Here is a 20,624-nt window from a genome sequence, read left to right as displayed (position 1 = left end):
TTTGGAAGCTAGCCCGATTGATGTTGTTGGGAAAAAGCCAAAGGCCGAGTGCAGAGCGGCGGCATTGGTGACATGTGACGGGTTCTTGAGAGGCCGGACATGGTAGATGCGATTGATGTACTCTCCAGTGCTCTGTTCCCCGGGAAAAACGCTAAGGGAGGGCATAACGTGAAGTGGGCATGATTGACAACTGTGCTTCATCTGTGTGTGACGTTTGAACTGCGATGACATGTGATGAGTGCGTCATGAATGAAAAAATGGTGCTGCGCGGAAGACGTCCCGTACACGGTTTGACCCTGTAGTCATGTCTGTTTGATGTCGACGTTTTGGCTTCAAGGCGCTTCGGAGGTTGTGTCATTGGAGGGACAGTCACGTGATAACGGATGAAACACAGGGTTCGGGGCTTGGCGGTTGCAAGGCACTGGCGCATCACCTCGGATCAGCAAACATCACGTCGCCCATCTCATACGCGTCAAGACACGGAAGTCCAAACTCAGCCATTTTTCAAGCCGCGCATTCCCTCGCGCACTGCTAGAATCCCCGCGGGCATCGTGCGCACTCTTGCGCCTGCCCTTTCTCCGGTAACTGGAAGCCATACCGCAGTCGGCGCTGGTTCCCCAGGCGGAAAGCCCGTCCCACCGCCGCCCCACCGACATATTCACAAGCTCCAACTCCGTCACCACCACCATCATGTCGGGCCCAGTCGCAGTTGCTCGCCCGCCGCAGCCTCCCCGATTGCGCCGGGAATCCCAGCGTCCTGGCGTTGCGCGCGCCACGACCAAGCAGCCCAGCATGGAAGACGACAGCGTGAAGCCAGAGGAGCCCAGGAAATATGGTACGGCGCCATTGGTAGCCCAGATGAGTATCGCACAGCTAACGCGCACTGCAGTCTACACCCAACAGGATATTCTGGCAAAGCACAAGGGAAAGCCGCCTTCGCTCCGCGTGTACCTGCACCCTAAGCACTTCCGCCTGAACGACTCCCAGGAGACGCTGGCATACGCCGGGCCCATGCGCGAGCTTCTCCTGGCTATCAAGGACAAGGTCGTGCCTCACAACATGGTCGAGGATCTCTACGAGTTCAATACGCCCTGGTACGACAACTGCCTCATCGTCGAGGTGCACGACTTCCGCTCCAACAGTGTAAAGCCCAAGGATGAATCCAACAGCACGGGCGACGGCGCCAGCAGTGCCTTCTCTATTCATAACTACAACAACTTCATTACCCCCTCGCCTTTTGCGCCTCATCCTGTCAACAAGCCCGAGTCGAAGCCCGCACAGGCCAGTGCCCAGAGCAAGGAGGCCGAGGTCAAGGAGGACAAGGAGAATATGCCAGCGCCTGGCCAGAATGGTGCAGCCAACAAGCAGACGGGACCCGGTAAGGTCAGGACAGTCGTTCTGTTTCCGACCCCGCAGTCACAGTTGGCCGACATGCAGTTACTGGCCTCCACACCCGTCACCGACATCGCTGCACTTAAGAGAATGCAGGCTCAGGGCAGAGCTGCCGGTATGCCACCCACTCCCATGACCGCAGTACCCTCGACGCCTACCTTCTCCAATGGCCCCAGTCCAAAGCGCCAGAAGATGGTCCTCGACGACAGCAATGTGCACGAGTTTGAGGCTGAGCTGCTTAATGCCACCTGCCCGCCGTTGTACCTGGAGCCCACCAAGAGCTTCGGCCACTCGCTTGCGCTCATGGACGCCATCACACATCCCATCAACAAGAACCCTGCGCCGCCACGCAAGACTCGGAAGAGGACCACTGCTGAATTGGCTGCCGACGAGGCTGAAGCCCAGGGTCTACAACGCTTCATGTTGGCGGGTGATGAATACCAGGCTGTCATGATGGCTGCTGCTACAGGTAACGATGATAACGCTGTGCGTGCGGCTGCCAACTCGCAGACATTTGCTAGATTCAAGACCATTGCCAATATCCGTGCCAACCATGAGGAAACCGAGCGACGGAAGAAGGAAGAAGACGCCCGCGTTGCCCAGGCCAAGCGACAGGCCCAGATGGAGGCCGAACTCCAGAGGAAACGAGAGCTCGAAACCAGACAGCAGGCTGAACTTGTCGAGCGTCAACAAGCCCTCCGCCAACAGGCGGCGCACCAGGCCCAGCTACAGCAACAGAACCAGTTACAGCAAAATCAAATCCAACAGAACGAAGCGTTACGGGCAGCTGCTGCAGCACAGCACCAGTTGTCGACCGCGACGGCTACCCAGGTTGCGAGCACGCCTCAATCCGCGACACAGTCTCAATTCTCGCCAACTATACGCCAACAGACGCCAATGGCAGCATCCGCGGCATCACCACGAGTTGGCGGCCCAGCCTCGCATCCCATGGGAGGCACCCCGATGGTCCCAACGGCTTCGAGCCAGGCCATCAACAGTCCAGCCCGGCCACCCTCTGCTGTTTCTCACCATCAGAACCAGATGGCCCGCTCTGTCAGCCAGCAGCAGAACCCGAGCCGCACCGGTACACCGCACATGGTACAAGGAACGCCTGTTATGAACGCATCCATGCCGAATCGCAACATGACACCCACTCCGAGCCGCATGAACCAGGGCAGCCCACCCATTGCCATGCAAGGACAAACCCCCATGATGATGCAGCAGGCCTCTCAGCCTGGCCAGAACATGACTCCAGAGATGATGCCAAATTTCAACCAGCAGCGCTTGTACCAGGTGCGAATGCAGCAATTGCAACAACAGAGTGCGTCCCCTGGTAACCCGCAACAGCAGCAGATGCAACAACTCGCATTTCAAAAGGCCGCCCAACATATCCAGACTCAGGGCGTGCCCCAGAACCAGAACCCCCAGCAGTACCGCCAGCAGCTGGCAGCGCATTACTTCCGTCAACTGCAACAACAGCAACAACAGCAACATATGGCTATGTCGCCCCAAGGTGGCATGCAGCAAAACGTGCCCCAACAAGGCATGACTTTTGCTAACATGAGTTTGCAGCAGATGCGCGCGCGGTACCAGCAGCAAAAGGCCACTATCATGCAAAACTACGGCACTCAGAACATTCCTCAGCACATCATGCAGCAGATGCAACAGATGGAAATGCAAATCAAGCAACGGGAACAGCGCGAACAGCAACAGGTACAGGCACAGATGGCTCAAATGCAAAACGCCGGCATGGGCAATCAGATGAACACCGGCCAGATGAACGGCATGCAAAATGTCAACCCAAACAATCCCATGCACATGCAGCAATACCAACAATTACTGCAACAGCAACGTCAGCAAGCCGCCAACCAGAGTCGACTCATGCAGATGCGCCAGCAGGCGGCCTTGGCCGGCAATCAGATCCCTCAAGGCATGATGGGCAACATGAACGCAATGAACAACATGCAAGGCGGTATGCAGGGCATGAACGTGAATAATATGGGCAACATGCAGGGTATGAACATGGCACAAATGGGACAAATGAATGGTGGCATGGGCGGCATGCAAGGCGCACAAATGAACGCCGGTATGCAGGGCGTAAGCATGAACCAAATGTCGCAACAGCAGATGCAGCAGATGATGATGATGCGCCAGGCGCAGCAGAACGCTCAGCGCATGGGACAGCAGGGCGGCCAGCAAGGTGGCGACATGGGGTGGAGTGGTGTTTGATCGAGTCGGATGATGATGAACTTGGTCTTACAACCTTTTCTTCCTCTTCTTCTTGTCGCTCCGCCCCTTCCTTCTTTCTGATTTATCGTTGTTGTACCCATTACTACCACCATCACCACCAGCCCTGGGCGTTCTTTCTCTTCTGGACAGGCGTTTGGAAAAGTATCATCATCATCATCTTTTCTCACCCTGTTCTGTTTTATCAACTTGATACCCCCCCGGTCTTGGGACGGATTGCTTTGCTTGTTCTCCACATGTTTTTTGTATTCTCTGTCTCTCTGGTGCAACTGGATACATGGGAAATGGGTATCTCGGTTCAAAATCCTTTGCATATCTGCATTGGGTCTGGTGTAGCTGTTGTTGTAGTGGGCATTTGCTTGAGTTTTTCATTACGAGGGGATGGGGGGAGAGATTGGGTTGTATGTATGTATGAATGCCAGTATGCGCCTACGTGCTGCAATGTTAGAGATGTTGTCATGGATGGTTTTCTTGTGTGCAGTGCATTCAATGCTGTCTTGGATGTGGTGGTACTTGATGTTCGTCCTGGGACGGTGTTACACCGCTCGGGCAGACGTCGTTTGGTTACTACTACTGAGTCTATTTCCAGCCCGAACTGATCTCAAAATGAGCATGCAGCCTATCCTTTTTTCCGAACGTCGTTTGGTGGGTTCTCAATTCTTCTTTGCGATATGATTGACGGGGTATCTTACCTGCTGCCAATTACCAAACTCGAGCCTTCTAATTCGCTCTCTCAAGCATTTACTAAGCACGTGACTACACTCACCTTCACTTCGCCCACGCGCCTCAGCGCTGCTGCTTAGCCACCTGGGCGGCCAGAGAATAGCCGGCCCACTAGCGCCTGCTGCCGCCTATATAATCTGCCCTCCCCACCCACCTTCCCACCTTTCTTTCTCCAGTCGCACTCTTCACTTGTCTAGGTGCACTCCCCCCAAAAATGGCTTGTCGCTCATGGATCGGACCCATGGAGCGTGCCTTTCCCAGATCATAGCGGCGAGACCATGGAAGCACCCCCCCCCCCCCCCCCCCCACCTTGTAGCTTTCTCAGCTCATGGGTTGCTCTCCCAAAGCGGATGCCTGTTGCTCACGGATCGGACCCATGGAGCGTGCCTTTTCCAAATAATAGCAACAGGTTGCCCGCGGACCACCCCCAGATTATAGCTTCGGCTCATGGGGTGCTCCAAAAACCCTGACTTCCTGTTGCTCATGGATCGCACTTCTCACGGAGTCCCATCCCAGATTATAGCAATGGATTGTCCTGGATCGCATCATCGAGTGCCTCCCCTTGTCACAGTTCTCAAACCGTTCTTTGATCCTGGCCCTGCCAGGTTTTCAAAGACTGATACTACACAACTGCACGGGTGCCAGTCATCCCACAGTTTCTTTGTATCTACAAGCTCTTTTTTTCATTGAGATCATGGTCTTGGTTGACCTAACTTGAGGAAGAAATGTCCTGATAATATTTAAGCTCAAATCCGTTCTTTCAGTCAACAGGACTTGCTAGGAAGATTTGAATCGTTGCTCGCATGTGAGAGGCATTGAGGACATGCTAAGTAGACATCTTTGGACTTGCGCAACCCAAATCTAAGCACACCATTCTCCAACTTCGCCATCATGCCATTCATATCCACATTCGCATTACTTTCTTCCTCCCCACAAAGACGGATGTGTCTCTCTCAGATGTCCATTTCTTCCTCTTCCGTAGCCGGCGCACACAAAAGCTCCTCGTCACCAAGACAGCATGTGGCACCACCGACGTGGAGCCAGCTAGCAGCTCGGGCGAAATGGACAAGATAGGCTGTGTAAATTTCGAACATATCAGCGCCAGAAGCGTAGTTTGTGGGCCCGTCTGGGTATTCGAGTTCCTCCAAGCTCCGCAACGAGGAAAGTGAGTCGTAGGTGGATGGCCTCATATAGTCAGTTAATATCCGGTACCTCTCGTAGATTCCGGTACCGATCATGGCCATGCTGTCTGTCGGGGGACGCAGGGCGGTCATCATGACTGTGTTAGTGAAAGACATGATTGGCTAACTACGACTTCACATGACGAGTTGCTCTGGGTTCTTAGCACAGGCCCCGTGGAAAATTATATCATCGATGTCAAGATCTGATTGATAGCTATGGTAGAAGAGCGTAGAAGACGCAAACACAAAGAGCTGTACAAGCACGAGTAACAGGAGTGGGGAACGATGGCATGATTGGATAATGTCGAAGCGGTGTGAATGCCGTGACATTTTGTCTCAAACGCATTTCAACCTGCAGCCAACCGGTCCCTTATATTGCTTCTTTCATATGTAGGTCGATAGATGATGCGATTGCCCGGAAAAGACCAGGCTGAAGAGCTCTGAGAGAAAGGAAGTTGAGAAAGAACGAGTAAAGTTGTTCCACTTAAGAAACACGGACAGAAATAGTATGCGATATGTATCAGCGCAATGAGGGGTAGTAAAGAAGGTGGCGTGGAGGAGGGGTAGCTACAGCTTCCTCGCTTGCTATGACGGCATAGTTTGCGACAACCCTTGTGCCCCACCAAACTAAACTTCTGAGGTCTCGACTTACAGCTATCAACCCCAGTCCCATTCAATTCATCTCCACGCCCACTCAATCAACTACTACAGATCTGATTGTACCACCAAAACCACCATGTCCGGAAGCATCCCCACCTCCACCTCCGTCAGCGAGTCGGCCGTCATCGAGGCACCTTTCAGCGATGTCTGGCACCTGATCAAGCTCCAGGACTTCAGCAAGTTCTGGTCCAAGCTTGACAAGAGCGAGTTCGTCAAGGGAACCTCAGACGAGACGGATATCGTCAAGTGGTCGTTCAAGGACGGTACAGTGCTTGAGGTCAAGCAGGAGGAGCACTCTGTAAGGACGCCCATCGTGTATGCGCACCCATGACAGTAGCTTACGGTACTTCTAGTCCATCGACCACTACATCACTTACTCTGTCATCACCTCCAAGCCCGAGCTCTCCTACTCTTCCGTCGTCTCCACGATCCGCGCATACCCTGTCACTTCAGGCAAGCACGAGGGACAGACATTCGTCACATGGACTGGCAACTTTAGCAGTGATGCTGACGCTAGTAAGTAACTCTTCTCATTTGTGTCCGAGTTGTTTCTAATACACCTCAGGCGTGATCCAGGATGCCAAGTTCAAGCGTCGTGAGGCTCTTGCCGACCTTGCCCAGGCCGCTTCAAAGAAGTAGGCTTCCAATAACAGGCTCGGAAGCGATATAGCCTCCCAGGAATTTACTTCTGCTGGAGAATTTTTGCAGATGCCATAGCGTATACGCCGCGTTCTCAAGAAGTAAAGGTCGTTGATGTGCAGTGGGATGGAAACTGTATCATACCATAGCGATATCAATGAGGACATGACAAAAGACTCAAACCGTTCGGATTCACTGCTCCACTAAACTTCTAGGTATGACTAGTCTGATATGATCGTCTAATCTCCGTGCTTCTTACTTCTTTCCTCCGGATTTTCCCTGCTTAGACGGACCCTCGAGCGGACCCTGGGGCAGTTCAGCAATGGCAGCAATCCCAAACTTAGCGATCTGCGCGTTATGAGTGAACAGACAGTCCTTGCGCTTGCATCTATCCCCGAAATGACAATTCATACTCTACTCCGGCATGCCGACGGGTATAGGGCTCTCTTGACCATGGATGTGACTGCGCATTGTTAGTCACCTGTAAGCTACAAAAGATGAAGGAGGTGAGAATTACCGAACGCGGGATTGACGACCTTGCAATGGGGAGCCGTTTTCCGGAGAACATGACGGTGTAGCTGCGGTCGTCTTCTTTGGGGTGTTCGGAGCCAAAGCTGCAGGGAGGCGCTTCTGCGTGCTGGCTGATGGCGAAGGGGGAGCGGAAGTTGTCACAGGGAAACGTTCAAAGGGAGACGTAGCAGCCGGAACTTCAGCTGCGCCGCCTGGAAGACTGAGCTGACCACCAACCGATGTCAACATAACTGGAGCGTTGAAGGTGTAGTACTGGTTCATCGTCTGTATGTCCATCTTGAGGTCCGCCTTCTGCTTCTGTAGCTCAGTTACAGAGGTCTCGAGCTGCTGCACTGTGTCCTACAGGCTTTCGATCCGCTTGTCTAGGGGCTTGATATCGCGTTCACAGCACTTCTTCTCAACGACGGCAAGCTTCGTTTCGTCGTTCGCCAATGCTAAGTTCGCCATTGCGGTGGCCAGGTCGGCTTCAATCAGGTCTTGTTTGTGCTGCTCTATCTGGGTACGACGGGCAGGTTCGTAAAGTTTTTCGTACTCGCTGGCCGCTTCAAAGTCGTCCGGATTGGGATTGATCCGTTCAGATTCGAGGTACAAGATGTGCTCGAGCCTGCGCTCGCCCGCCTTCTTGTGTGCGGCGATGGCTGATTGGTCTGCGGTGAGGAGTTTGTCCTTGAATGCTAGTAATTCGTCCTTGATGATGAGCTTTTCCTGCAGCTGCAGCTTGTCGAGGCTAAGTTGCTGCTTCTCGAGTTTCAGTTGCTGGTTGGTGATGGTGAGCTGCTGGCTGTTGACGATAAGATCTTGATTACTGGCAGTGAGAGCGGCAATCACTTTAGCCTGTGACGCGACGACGTTTTCAGGATCGGAGTCTGTCTCTCGCAAGTCATGTTCGTGTGAGACTGCCTCAGATTTATCTTGAGACATGATTCAGTCAGATGATTGGTGACTGAAGAATGCAAACGTGGACGTGAAGCGGTCTGGGGGCTCTTGGCAGAGACTGACGGTGAGCAATCTTGAGAATGCACGGGTGAACAGACGCGAACTAAACAGAGCAAACGCACCGCTATGATGTCAATCTTTGACAAGACTGTAGATGATTTGATGAATGCGCGTGCTCGAGGTGTCGTCTCGCATGGCCAACATACTGTTGGGCGCCTGCAACCACTAAGAACTAGCAAATGTATGCCGCCAAGGCAGTCAGGATGGTAATATTCACGCTGATATTTGCGTTTGGCCAAGGATGGAAAGTTCTATCATTTGTGTGCTTGGAAATCTGGGAAACGTCCTGATATGCCCGGAGCCGCCGTCCACCACGAAGGAGACCGACCTTGTCAGTTTTCCCTAAACGTTTCCTTGGGGCTACTTCCGGTCAATTGCGGAAATACCCTAGTACGTATTCACAAGGCTTGCGAGACTCGCCACCGAAGGGCGCAAATCGCCTCCTTTACCTTCACTTTGCACTGTGCCCGCTGCTGCCTGAGCCCCACATTTGTCATCAAGACGCTAAATTAGCGCACTGGCGTTCCCTCTTCTCCAGCTATAAGCCAGCTTTCTCCGTTACTTTCTTCTTCAACCTTTACCGCGCTTGCCACTCATCCACCAGCCCTCCATCCGCCAGCCCTCGCATACCCACCTCATCCATCTACTTCTCTTTTCTCCTCCGACTTCTTCTCACTCGTTTCCCGTTGCCGGCAGCGCGTTCCACGCAATGCTGGGCAGCCGGCCACTTTCCTCCATTAAAGTCTCGCCGGTTCCCTTCATGCGAAGACAGCTCTCCGACCGTGTGCCACTTCGTATGGGCAATGTGGATTCCTCCATCGCACGCAAGGCAGCGAACGTGTGCCGCCTACTACCTATGGGTAATGTGACATGGTTCATCGCACGTTGACTTGTGCCATTGCTGGACTGCGGGCAATGTGGATTCGTCCATCGCACCTCTGGTGTGCCGTAAGCAGCTTTGGGTCCATCGCAAGTTGACGAGTGCCGTAAGTGGGAAGCGAGCAATGTGGATTCGTCCACCGCACGTCTCAAACAAACCCCGGTGTGTACCACTTCGTGTGGGCAATGTGGATTCGTCCATTGCACGCCAACCCCGGTATGTACCACCTCGTGTGGGCAATGTGGACTTGTCCATTGCATACCAGATGTGTACCGCTTCGTGTGGGCAATGTGGATTCGTCCATTGCATGCTGGAGCGTGTGCCACTCCGTGTGGGCAATTTGAATTCGTTCATCGCACGCCAGAGGACTGTGCCGCAAGCACTTGATTGCGGGTAAGGTGAGCTTTTAGCTCACTGCACAACCTGTTGTATGTCGCGCCTTATCTCTGTCATCCTGCCCGGATACTTTCGTATCCACTGTCGCAGCTGAGATATCCGCATACTTATTTTTTCTTTGAGCTTTTTGGCCCTGAAGGCCGGGCTTGAAGAAGAAGACGTGACGATGCTGGGACTTGGGCACGAGCGGTGGCAATGAGAAGTGCGCAAAAGGAATAGGAAACATCTGAGAGAGTGTATCATGTACCACGCTGTGGCCGTCACCGTCGTCCCTTCTAGCCCGCGCAAAGAGACGGCATACAGTTGCAGCGCTTTGATGACTGACACGTATACAGTTAAGAATCCTTATTCATGACATCGTAGTCTAGCCCTACCCAGGCATCATAGAGAGACAGAAGTCATGTCCTTACCTCACAGAGCCTTCACTCAGATCGCCAACACGCTCGCGTCAACGAGAGAATCCAGGTGCTTCAACATACAACTTCATATCACCATCACCAATTCACTCGCAGTGATGTCGACGAGGGCTGAATAGCGAATGCTCTAGCGACCGGCGTCTTGGTTTCTCCCTGTCTTAAAAAGCGGACGTCCTACCGATACTACCTAGACGTCATGGTTCCGGTACGGCATGAGCTCAACATTGCTGCTATTCGCATCGCACACTCTCAGCCCACGGCGCTCTCTGACCTTGGACTAACACCGAGTTTACCAATTGCGCAAGAGCCTATTGCATGAGCTATTGTAGCCGTATACGCCTTCATCCGCGTATCGATATCGTGATCGCTCTGCTCCGCATCTGGCCTTGGTCCGAGGGCGTATCTCAGCGATACATGTTGCCCCCAACGCCATGAATTGGCTCTTTGCATTCACGATGATCCTTATCTGTTATAGTCCGAAGCAAGCCTTGAGGCATCTCTAGTATCATGACTTACCTTTACGAGCTTCTCATTCCCAGTTCTTTCGACCAGGACCTCCACGTCAAGCAATGAAAGCGCGCATCCACGTCCCGAACTTAACACCGCTTAGTCTAGGAAGTAATCGCCCGTTAACGTTACCTAGTTACGTACGTACGTATCGTCAAGCTCTTCTTGAGATGTCGTAGATCAGTCGATAATTCGAGTGAAAGAAATAGGCTGAACTTTGTATGGACCGGGGTTACTCATGATAACATACCGGCCGGTATTGGTGATATTCGACAGAAGCTACGGCTTTCCCACTTCTAGACGTCACGCGTAGCAACGTACATTTAAAATCGAGGGGTTTTTTCCTAAACTTGCGCTCTATCTGCGATGATAGCATGAATGCTTGTCGGCGAGAGCCGTTCTGTCACACCTGCCAACCTCGCAGACGAAATGCGATTGTTATTCATCGCCAGATACTCCTTTTCATTGCAATATTGCTATGCGTTGCGCGCTGTCTAATAATACCAATAAGTGACTTGCATGATTCTATTTTAAGAATCTCGTTATCGAGTGCTTCATTTGATTTGAACATCTTTGGGACTTCGAAAGCCTCGCTGTGACAATCCAGCCTTCCAGAGGTACTTCTACACTGATACAACTATTTCTCCTTTTGAAATGTTTTACAAATCGCCATAATTCGACTCATACCTAGGTAGATGCCTAGCTAGCACTGTTTCCGCCTTGACTCGCTTCTACGACCACCGCAATTTCCTCTTAGTTTCCTCTTTTGGCGTAGCGCTGCGACTGCCTCGCAATTGTTGAACCCCGCGTCCACCCAAAGCAAGCTTAGAACCTTGTACCGACGGAGTCAAGAAATTCACAACAACAAGGTCGTATAGACCTCACGAGTGAGATATCATGTCAGGTGACCACGGTACCAATCTCGGCATCGCCTCACAAGACACGGAGGGCAACTTCCAGACCAACAGCGACATGGACATGGATATGGAGATGATCACACGCGACGATGCTCTCATTAGCCATGACGATATCATGCGCGTTTCGGCTGCCATGTTGGCAGAGCGTAAGGCACAGTCAGTGACCAGCCACATTCACAACCCAGATCCAGCGATCAGTAGCTCCGCTAAGGAAGTCTTGAACGGCAAGGATTCCGTCATCGAACGTCAAGAAGCCTTGATCTCTAGACTCATTGAGTAACGTCCGTCCTTGCGTAACGGGACACCCTGCGTAGCGGGACGCTACAGACACTCCCCAACACAACAAACGCAACAAAAGGCTAGAACAACAGATATTCTCAGAATAGTAGCCTTAAGCTATAAATTCTATCCTCCTCTCGTGTCTTTTAGAGAAAGGTTCTGCTTACTGTGCAATACAACAATTGTTACGGATCCATAGACTCGCTCGGCCCATGGCCCCCATATCGATAAGATCCTTATCGGACTAGCGCCTTGGCGCCCACAGCATAAGTTCGGGCTCACAACGTAGATAGCTCGATAGCTTGTATCTTGTCAAATCCAATCTTTCTTGATCGATCCCTCACACAATTTAGTAAGAGCATTACGCAACCGCCTCGCTTTAGCTAGTAGTAGATGCGTTAAAAGCTCGTGCATCTTGTTAAAAGCCCGTCAGCCTACACCTTATTATGTTATTATCCTATCCCGAGCACTGCGCTTGAGCTCGAGAGGCTGTCGTGTTGTTGTGCTAATTCTAAGTCCGCCTGCTGGAAGTGCTAGATAAAGAGGCCTCGCACACCTAGCTTAGAGTAGCTTAGCTGTAATCTATCGCTACATACTAGATCTGTGGCTGTGTGGCTGTACGGCGCTTTTGCTAAGCGCTTTAGGATAGGAGCTAGGTTTGAAGGCCTTGGCGTGTAGCTCGTGTCAACGAGCACACCTAGCATCGAGACCGCAACCGCAATCAGCATCTGATACAGCCATCGTGCACTTCAAGACGCAGCATAATGCACAACTATAGCTAGCGCGAAAGCTTCTATGCTATAGAGATACACTATCGCGCCGCTTTACAGCTCCGCAGATCCGTCGTTGATCCCGCGTCTAACCTACCGCGTCCTCGTGCTCTTGAGCATATCGCTTTAGCTTGTTAAAACAGAATACAAGGAGTTAGAAGGCGTCTATAGAATAGGGTGGGCCGGTCTTACACAGCGGGTATGGCATGGGACACACAGACTGGAGGTTGGCTATCTACTTAGCTTGTAGTGGCAAATTTTCCGCACGTTGCTTTTAGTACTGCTGTATAAGCATCGCCGTCAACGTTGTGTTTAATAGACTACTATTACCGCGAAGACATAGGCTTCAGAATGTAGCTATCTTCTTTCAATGACACCAATCAGACAGCTATGCATGCATTTCCCTCATGATGACTCGGCACCCCATGCCACTAGTATCTTCACCACCGCCTCGTAGCCTCCAGCTGAAGCCGCCTGGAGTGCGCTGCTGTATTCTCCACCCTGCGCATTGACCTTGGCGCCCTTGTTGAGCAGCATCTTCACCACCTGCTCGTAGCCTCCAGCTGAAGCCGCCTGGAGTGCGTTGCCGTAGCGTCCACCCTGCGCGTTGACGTCGGCACCCTTGTCGAGCAGCATCTTCACCACCTGCTCGTAGCCTCCGTCTGAAGCTGCCTGCAGTGCGTTGCCGTCATATCTGCGCTGCGCGTTGACGTCGGCGCCCTTGTCGAGAAGCATCTTCACCACCGCCTCGTGGCCTCCAGCTGAAGCTGCCTGCAGTGCGTTGCCGTAATCTCCACCCTGCGCGTTCGGGTTGGCGCCCTTGTCGAGCAGCATCTTCACCACCGCCTCGTAGCCTCCAGCTGAAGCCGCCTGGAGTGCGCTGCCGTAGTGTCCACCCTGCGCGTTGACCTTGGCGCCTTTGTCAAGCAGCATCTTCACCACCTGCTCGTAGTCTCCAGCTGAAGCTGCCTGCAGTGCGTTGCCGTAATATCCACCCTGCACGTTCGGGTTGGCGCCCTTGTCGAGCAGCATCTTCACCACCGCCTCGTGGCCTCCTTCTGAAGCCGTCTGGAGTGCGTTGCTGTGGTGTTTACCCTGCGCGTTCAGGTTGGCGCCCTTGTCGAGCAGCATCTTCACCACCGCCTCGTAGCCTCCAGCTGAAGCTGCCTGCAGTGCGTTGCCGTAGCGTCCACCCTGCGCATTGACCTTGGCGCCCTTGTTGAGCAGCATCTTGACCACCTGCTCGTAGCCTCCGTCTGAAGCTGCCTGCAGTGCGTTGCTGTAGCGTCCACTCTGCGCGTTGACGTCGGCACCCTTGTCGAGCAGCATCTTCACCACCTGCTCGTAGCCTCCGTCTGAAGCTGCCTGCAGTGCGTTGCCGTAGTGTCCACCCTGCGCAATGATGTCGGCGCCCTTGTCGAGCAGCATCTTCACCACCGCCTCGTAGCCTCCAGCTGAAGCCGCCTGGAGTGCGCTGCTGTATTCTCCACCCTGCGCATTGACCTTGGCGCCCTTGTCGAGCAGCATCTTCACCACCGCCTCGTAGCCTCCGTCTGAAGCTGCCTGCAGTGCGTTGCCGTAATATCCACCCTGCGCGTTCGGGTTGGCGCCCTTGTCGAGCAGCATCTTCACCACCGCCTCGTAGCCTCGAACTGAAGTTGCCTGCAGTGCGTTGCCGTAGCGTCCACCCTGCGCATTGATCTTGGCGCCCTTGTCGAGCAGCATCTTCACCACCTGCTCGTAGCCTCCGTCTGAAGCTGCCTGCAGTGCGTTGCCGTAATATCCACCCTGCACGTTCGGGTTGGCGCCCTTGTCGAGCAGCATCTTCACCACCGCCTCGTAGCCTCCAGCTGAAGCTGCCTGGAGTGCGCTGCTGTATTCTCCACCCTGCGCATTGATCTTGGCGCCCTTGTCGAGCAGCATCTTCACCACCTGCTCGTAGCCTCCAGCTGAAGCTGCCTGCAGTGCGTTGCCGTAGCGTCCACCCTGCGCGTTGACGTCGGCACCCTTGTCGAGCAGCATCTTCACCACCTGCTCGTAGCCTCCGTCTGAAGCTGCCTGCAGTGCGTTGCCGTCATATCTGCGCTGCGCGTTGACGTCGGCGCCCTTGTCGAGAAGCATCTTCACCACCGCCTCGTGGCCTCCAGCTGAAGCTGCCTGCAGTGCGTTGCCGTAATCTCCACCCTGCGCGTTCGGGTTGGCGCCCTTGTCGAGCAGCATCTTCACCACCGCCTCGTGGCCTACTCTTGAAGCCGCCTGCAGTGCGTTGCCGTAATATCCGCGCTGCGTGTTGACGTCGGCGCCCTTGTCGAGAAGCATCTTCACCACCTGCTCGTAGCCTCCAGCTGAAGCCGTCTGGAGTGCGTCGCCGAAGAGTCCACTCTGTGCATTGACGTCGGCGCCCTTGTCAATCAGCAGCTTTACTACCTGTTTATGCCCATTCTCTGCCGCCAAAAACAGCGGTGCCTCGTCATTGTCATTTTTAGCCTGTATATTGGCATTTTCCTTCAGCAACTTTTGCGCTGTCACTTCTTGGCCATGTCGGGCAGCCCACAGCAGCGCTGAGCTTCCAGATTGTTGTATATTGTAGCGGTAGAGGTAGCGATCTAGGAGACAGTAAAGGCGGCCGTCAGCTTGTGCAATGGCGTTGATATCTCTATCAGATTCTAGGTATTCTGATATATTTTGGAGCAACTCATTTGGTAGATCAAGCAGTGGCATTGCTGAAGTATCACTTGTCTGCTTTACTAAATTTAAAGTAGTAATAAAAACAACCGCCTAGTAAGCATTATAAGCAGGGGTGAAGCGGGCAAAAATACTAATTTAATAGTAGGCATGTGTTGTGAAGGAAGCCTAAAAAGAGAGAGTTAAGGACGATGGTGGGGCAAGCGGCGGCAGGGTGACTAAGCCACCAGGGTTCAGCATCACGTAGCCCTGCTCCTAATCTAAGCCGGTTTTCCAGTGTCCTAGAGCGCTTAGCAATAGCGCCACACAGCCGCACAGCCACAGATATAGTGTCAGCAGCAATAGGCTACCGCTAAGCTACTTTAAGATTGGTGTGCGGTGTCATGGTTTGGAACCTTGGTGTATATCTGATCCTGTGAGACCCTAACATGCGGGGCCTCTTCATCGGGCACTTCCAGCAGGCGGACTTGGAATTAGCACAACGGCACGACAACCTCTTAAGCTTAATTGCAATACTTAGAATAGGATGATAATATAACAAGCTGTAAGTTAATAGACTTTTAACAAGATGCATAAGCTTTCCCTACACTAACTGCTAGCTAAAGCTAGGCGGTCGCTTAACGCTTATTGTCAGATTAGATAAGATATTGCACAAAAGTGATGGATGTTTATGATTTATTTGTTGTTGTCTCTGTTCTAAGGTGCGCGCTGAGAGTTTTGTTCTGCTAAGACGCTAACCCGTTATTAGCTAGCGGTGTCGGCACTTTCGGCTCGACACGCCTGCTATCTGACACTTATACTAAATTGTCGTATTACGCGGTAAGCAGAACGTATTTCTAGAAGACTCTAAGCGCGGATAAACTTTGCAGCTTAAGGCTGCTATCCCGAGAGCCTGTATACCTCTAGCCCGTTGTTGCGTTTGTTGTGTTGGGTGGTGTCCGCGGCGTCCTGCCACGCAGGGTGTCCTGTTACGCTGGGACGGACGTTAAAACAAAAACGCGCTTGAACAAGTTGAACGACTCACACAACACGATCGCTATCACCTAGAGCACATCCGCACGATTGAGAACGAACGACAAATTGCCGGTATCGGAGACTTCGAACCCCCACAACAATATCAGTCTTTGTACCATTCTACACGCCGCTCCGAAATTCAGCGCAATGCTGATAACATTGTCAACGGCGAACTCGCCATGGCGATCGGACAGGTTCATCTTGAGCAAGAGAAGGCAACACTCGCAAAGGCCGAAGCTCACCTTCATCAGAGCAAGGCCAAAGTCGCGACAAAGGAACTCGAAGCAGTCAAAGAGCAGGTCAAACATCACAAAGAGGCTTTGGAGAAGTTGGTGAAAGAGGAGTCGCGTATCGCGGCAACCATCAACATCCAGAACAACATCCAGACTCAAACGAACATCTACATCAATTCTCTTCGCATCGAGCATAGTGAACGCCAAGATCAAGATGTTCGACGTCATACGCCAGTTCCGGCGCCGCAAGAGCCCGCTCCGACGATCCCACACTATCCCAACTACGTGACCAGGTGCTTCTGAGCACTGGTCCTCTTCCACGGTATACTCATATTCTCTTTGACTAGCAATATGTAATTTACTAACATGAATTATAGTGGCCGCCAGACTGCAACCTCCGTAGCCCGCCCATCTCTACCTCGTTACCGCAAACAGTGCAAATTTGGAATGCAATGCGGCTGGGATGCATATGGTTTCGTTCATCCTGAACAGGAGATCTTCTACAAAGACGACATTCAAATACTGAAGTATTCCAACTGGGCGAAGGCTAGACAGCGACAACCAGCTCAAGCGTACTTGTACACGATTGCGACAACAGAGCGTGAACAGGGTTTGGATACGGATGCTTTCGAGATGTCTTTTCATGGCATACAAGTACTATGAATGAAGATGTAAATGCCAAGGCATAACATGTAGCGTGTAATACAAGATCATACTTTGACAGGTTTTCATAGTCATTATCAGCTCCTTGGACCCAAATGACCAGATCAGCACTGGAAGCGCGCATTCACATTTTGACTTTGAAATCGCTTATCTCGGAAAGTAGCCACCCGGCAACATTAGGTTTTCCTGTTTTCAATGTGTTCTCAGTGAACGATCGAGCCCTCATAGTGTTTCCATGTGCGCTGCAATATCGTTCCACGTCGCGTGCTTTCCGTAGTTTGGCAATAATCAAATCACACCCTTTTATTGGGTGAGTAGATTTAAAGCTCTTTCAATTGTTCTGGATATCCTTGAACACCAATCAAGATAACCTCGGGACCTTGGGGTGCTCGCTGCGACCACTGAGTTCTGTTGCCTGGGGCTATGCATCCATTTCTGATCATACGAAGGAACTTACATGAGAGTACAGTGTTCCATCTGGCGCATAATCGTTCCGCACTATAAGTGTATCATTTCGCTTCCATAACCAACGAACCTTTCTCCTCTCAATGTCCTCTTTTGGCCTAGCCCCATGGTCCCCGCGCCCACCCCAAGCGGGCGTGCCATTTGCACCAACAAGTGTGCCTAAGACTTTGCGCTTTCGGGTAAGACTCTAGAAATCCCACCCGTATCATGGCAAATCACGGCGAGATCACCCACGACCGTACTGTTTCCGGTGCTATCATTCTCCGACACACAGACGACGACTCTAGCATCAGTAACGACTTCGACTTGGACGACGAGCAGAGCGTCATCAGCCACGCCGACATTCTGCGCGCTGCAGCTGCAAACTCGACACAGCGCAAAGCCCGGACCATCATCGATAAGATCCACAACCCGGATTTAGTGGCAAGCAATGATATTGAAAGGGCAGAGGCAGCATTGGTGGTTGCGCTGGAGCGACTCAATGGCAGTCTGTTTGACCAGATGGCCAACCATCAAAAGGAAGTAGACAGCCTCAAGGAGCACATTGCCACCCTTGAGCATGAACGAGACATCGCTCTCATTGGGAATATGGACCCGCTTCATGACTACAAATCCCTATACAACCCTGCACGTCGCGCCAATATCGAGCGCACTGCCGAGGAAATTATCAAGGGCGAGCTGACAATTGCTAGAGATGAGCTCAATGCCACTCTCAAGAGGATTGAGATTTTGAATATCGAAGAAAAGACGGCGACCGAGAGATGCGAAACGGCCAAGAAGTAAGCCAATGTCGAGGAGGCAAAGGTCAAGATTAGCATCGACAAGCTTAACGAGGTCAAAAATTCCAATAGTCAGGTCAACAGCCAGATGCAGGTGCGCGACAGTGTCTACATCAACTCTGTCAACGCCAGCCAGATACCAGATCAGCATCAATATGTTCATGGTTTCGCAGCCGTTCCTGCGCAGCAAGCGCTCACCCACGAGGTCCCAGGTATCTCCCAAGCTCATCATTCGCTGCCCATTCGTACGGCTCGGCGTCCTCGGTATGCTCTCCTCTACATCTTCAGTGAGCGCAATTTACTACAGTAATAAGATTGATAGTCGCCGCCATCCAGCAATCTCTGCTGTTCAGCCTAGGATGCCTCTCTACCGCAACAAGTGTCGACTGGGCAAGAGTTGCAACCTCCCGTACTGTGCCTTTGTGCACCCTTGTCAGAAGCAACTTTACAAGGACTTCATCGAAACACTCGACGCATGGCAGGGTGGTGCCGGTGGTGCCGGTGGTAACAACTTCTGAGAGCGAGGAAGTCGTTAGGTGTAACCGGTATCTCACCCATCTGTACATAGGCTTGGAGTAAATGGCAGAGCCCACATGAATGATTGAATGATAGTAATTTCATTGAACTTTCTGCCTCGACCCCATCGTCTATATGTACTTATTTGAACCACTTCCCTACGCCTGACTGGTCGAATCCCCTGCCTTATTGCTGTTGGTACCAAGTTTGGTTTTTGATACTTGGCTGATTCAGCGCCTTGTTCGCTTCTTTGTATGCTTACTTGATGGCCACAGAGACATGCGTGGTAAGCTTGTCTTTCGCATTTGCTAAGCACGTGACTACACTCACCTTCACTGATGTCGTAATTGCAGCGGTCAAGACCGCGGTCGCAACGTTCTAACACAATACCATGAACTAGAAGATTCATGAAAGCGCTTTGCGTCCATGTAGTGTCAAAGTTGAGTACGGCCGTGAATCACCCTTTGACTTTGCGCTATCTTCGAGCATCTCAGAATTAGGACTCAAGCCACGCATGGTAGGGGATGAGATGGGTATGTGGAGTTTATAAGAAAAGCATTCCTTAACGCGGCCATGTCGAAGCCAATCCCAATTGTCTCGATATAGTATCTGGTTCTCAACTGTGTGAATCGAGATTCCTCCAGAGCCATCGAGGCAGTTGCCACGATGCCTAGCTGTGCGTTGGCGGAAATGTGCGCTGCGCTTGTTCATAGACCCCGATTTACATCATTTCATAGCAATGACAACTGCCAGCTACTGCTAGTGACCCGGTTCAAGCCATTTGATTCGCTCCCTAGAAAGCACGTGGCTACGGCTTCACCTTCACTTCGCCACCGCGCAAGCGTCCGAGCGCTGCTGCCTACGTCGGAGCGGCCGGAGAATAACCGAGTCCCCCCCCCCCCCCCAAAAGAGGTTCGCATTGGCTTGTCCAGATTCCTGGCCCAGGTCGTTACTGGCTTTGGCTTTGTCCAGTCTGGGTCCAGTTCTAGATCCAGTCTAGGTTCAGGCTGGGTTAAGGTGTTATGTGTCCAGGTGGTTACTGGCCCAGAGGTTTACTGGTCTAGATCGTTACTGGGTTGTGTTACCTATCCGATCCATGGATCTGTAGCAGCTTGTCCAGTCTAGATACAGGCTAGATACAGACGTACTGACTTGTCCAGATTTTAGTCCTGGTTCGCCAGGCTACCCATGAGAGACTTGACTTTTGTCAGGAAGTGCAGCTACTTTAATAGTTCTCACAGGTCTGATACATCAACACTGCACGGGTGCACGTCAACCCACAGTTCCTTTGTATCCATTTTTTCATTGAGATTACGGTCTTGGTTGACCTGACTTGAGGAAGAGAACATGAGACCTCCACTGGTATGCCCTATACCTTGAATTGATTCGAGCTTTGCAAACCTTTCGTCTACTACTATGAGACTCTATGACAAATGCGCATGAAGTGAGAACGTACATGATGCGGTATAGCTCGTTCAGCCCGTGACAATGGCTAGAAAGAGAGTCAGCGCCTTAGCAGTGACCCCGGTGATGAGGACACTCAATCGGTCGATCTTTCACTCTGTTCCCATTCTCTCGTTCTTGGCTACGGGCGTGCCCTTCTTCTCGATCCTGCAAACATGAAAACGGCTACCTTTCATTGCGTCGATTGCTTCCAGCGCGCCTATCAGCTCAACACGAGCAATCTCCGCCGCTGCCACAGCTACCACTGTCAGCACCGCAAACGATATTTTCA

At 52.2% G+C, this 20,624-nt stretch overlaps 10 protein-coding genes across 10 annotated transcripts; 6 read left to right on the top strand and 4 right to left on the bottom strand.

Moving 5' to 3' along the window:
- Nucleotides 1–690: 690 nt before the first annotated feature.
- On the top strand, nucleotides 691–3,621 carry PtrM4_075870 (Membrane-bound metallopeptidase; the record flags this gene model as incomplete). The annotated part of the gene is made up of 4 exons (XM_066106207.1): nucleotides 691–835; nucleotides 890–2,854; nucleotides 2,965–2,978; nucleotides 3,169–3,621. The coding sequence occupies 4 exons, from the start codon at nucleotides 691–693 to the stop codon at nucleotides 3,619–3,621; spliced, it is 2,577 nt and encodes an 858-aa protein (XP_065963145.1).
- Nucleotides 3,622–5,315: 1,694 nt separating this feature from the next.
- Nucleotides 5,316–5,660, bottom strand: PtrM4_075860 (uncharacterized protein; the record flags this gene model as incomplete). Its single annotated transcript, XM_001940551.1, has 1 exon — nucleotides 5,316–5,660. One exon carries the CDS (start codon nucleotides 5,658–5,660, stop codon nucleotides 5,316–5,318), a length of 345 nt encoding a protein of 114 aa, XP_001940586.1.
- Nucleotides 5,661–6,279: 619 nt separating this feature from the next.
- On the top strand, nucleotides 6,280–6,842 carry PtrM4_075850 (Mating-C multi-domain protein; the record flags this gene model as incomplete). Its single annotated transcript, XM_001940550.2, has 3 exons — nucleotides 6,280–6,501; nucleotides 6,557–6,719; nucleotides 6,769–6,842. The coding sequence occupies 3 exons, from the start codon at nucleotides 6,280–6,282 to the stop codon at nucleotides 6,840–6,842; spliced, it is 459 nt and encodes a 152-aa protein (XP_001940585.1).
- Nucleotides 6,843–7,256: 414 nt separating this feature from the next.
- PtrM4_075840 (uncharacterized protein) lies at nucleotides 7,257–7,649 on the bottom strand (the record flags this gene model as incomplete). The annotated part of the gene is made up of 2 exons (XM_001940549.2): nucleotides 7,257–7,305; nucleotides 7,360–7,649. 2 exons carry the CDS (start codon nucleotides 7,647–7,649, stop codon nucleotides 7,257–7,259), a joined length of 339 nt encoding a protein of 112 aa, XP_001940584.2.
- A 63-nt stretch (nucleotides 7,650–7,712) lies between these two features.
- On the bottom strand, nucleotides 7,713–8,294 carry PtrM4_075830 (uncharacterized protein; the record flags this gene model as incomplete). The annotated part of the gene is made up of 1 exon (XM_066106206.1): nucleotides 7,713–8,294. The coding sequence occupies one exon, from the start codon at nucleotides 8,292–8,294 to the stop codon at nucleotides 7,713–7,715; it is 582 nt and encodes a 193-aa protein (XP_065963144.1).
- A 3,171-nt stretch (nucleotides 8,295–11,465) lies between these two features.
- PtrM4_075820 (uncharacterized protein) lies at nucleotides 11,466–11,765 on the top strand (the record flags this gene model as incomplete). The annotated part of the gene is made up of 1 exon (XM_001940548.1): nucleotides 11,466–11,765. The coding sequence occupies one exon, from the start codon at nucleotides 11,466–11,468 to the stop codon at nucleotides 11,763–11,765; it is 300 nt and encodes a 99-aa protein (XP_001940583.1).
- Nucleotides 11,766–12,939: 1,174 nt separating this feature from the next.
- PtrM4_075810 (Arp, Ankyrin repeat protein) lies at nucleotides 12,940–15,255 on the bottom strand (the record flags this gene model as incomplete). The annotated part of the gene is made up of 1 exon (XM_066106205.1): nucleotides 12,940–15,255. One exon carries the CDS (start codon nucleotides 15,253–15,255, stop codon nucleotides 12,940–12,942), a length of 2,316 nt encoding a protein of 771 aa, XP_065963143.1.
- A 1,157-nt stretch (nucleotides 15,256–16,412) lies between these two features.
- PtrM4_075800 (uncharacterized protein) lies at nucleotides 16,413–16,769 on the top strand (the record flags this gene model as incomplete). The annotated part of the gene is made up of 1 exon (XM_001940546.2): nucleotides 16,413–16,769. The coding sequence occupies one exon, from the start codon at nucleotides 16,413–16,415 to the stop codon at nucleotides 16,767–16,769; it is 357 nt and encodes a 118-aa protein (XP_001940581.2).
- A 1,032-nt stretch (nucleotides 16,770–17,801) lies between these two features.
- PtrM4_075790 (uncharacterized protein) lies at nucleotides 17,802–18,377 on the top strand (the record flags this gene model as incomplete). Its single annotated transcript, XM_066106204.1, has 1 exon — nucleotides 17,802–18,377. One exon carries the CDS (start codon nucleotides 17,802–17,804, stop codon nucleotides 18,375–18,377), a length of 576 nt encoding a protein of 191 aa, XP_065963142.1.
- A 151-nt stretch (nucleotides 18,378–18,528) lies between these two features.
- PtrM4_075780 (uncharacterized protein) lies at nucleotides 18,529–18,891 on the top strand (the record flags this gene model as incomplete). The annotated part of the gene is made up of 1 exon (XM_066106203.1): nucleotides 18,529–18,891. The coding sequence occupies one exon, from the start codon at nucleotides 18,529–18,531 to the stop codon at nucleotides 18,889–18,891; it is 363 nt and encodes a 120-aa protein (XP_065963141.1).
- Nucleotides 18,892–20,624: the final 1,733 nt, after the last annotated feature.

Source organism: Pyrenophora tritici-repentis, chromosome 3 (genome assembly GCF_003171515.1).
Source record: "Pyrenophora tritici-repentis strain M4 chromosome 3, whole genome shotgun sequence".
Lineage (NCBI taxonomy): Eukaryota > Fungi > Ascomycota > Dothideomycetes > Pleosporales > Pleosporaceae > Pyrenophora > Pyrenophora tritici-repentis.
This window is presented reverse-complemented; position numbering and strand designations above follow the sequence as displayed.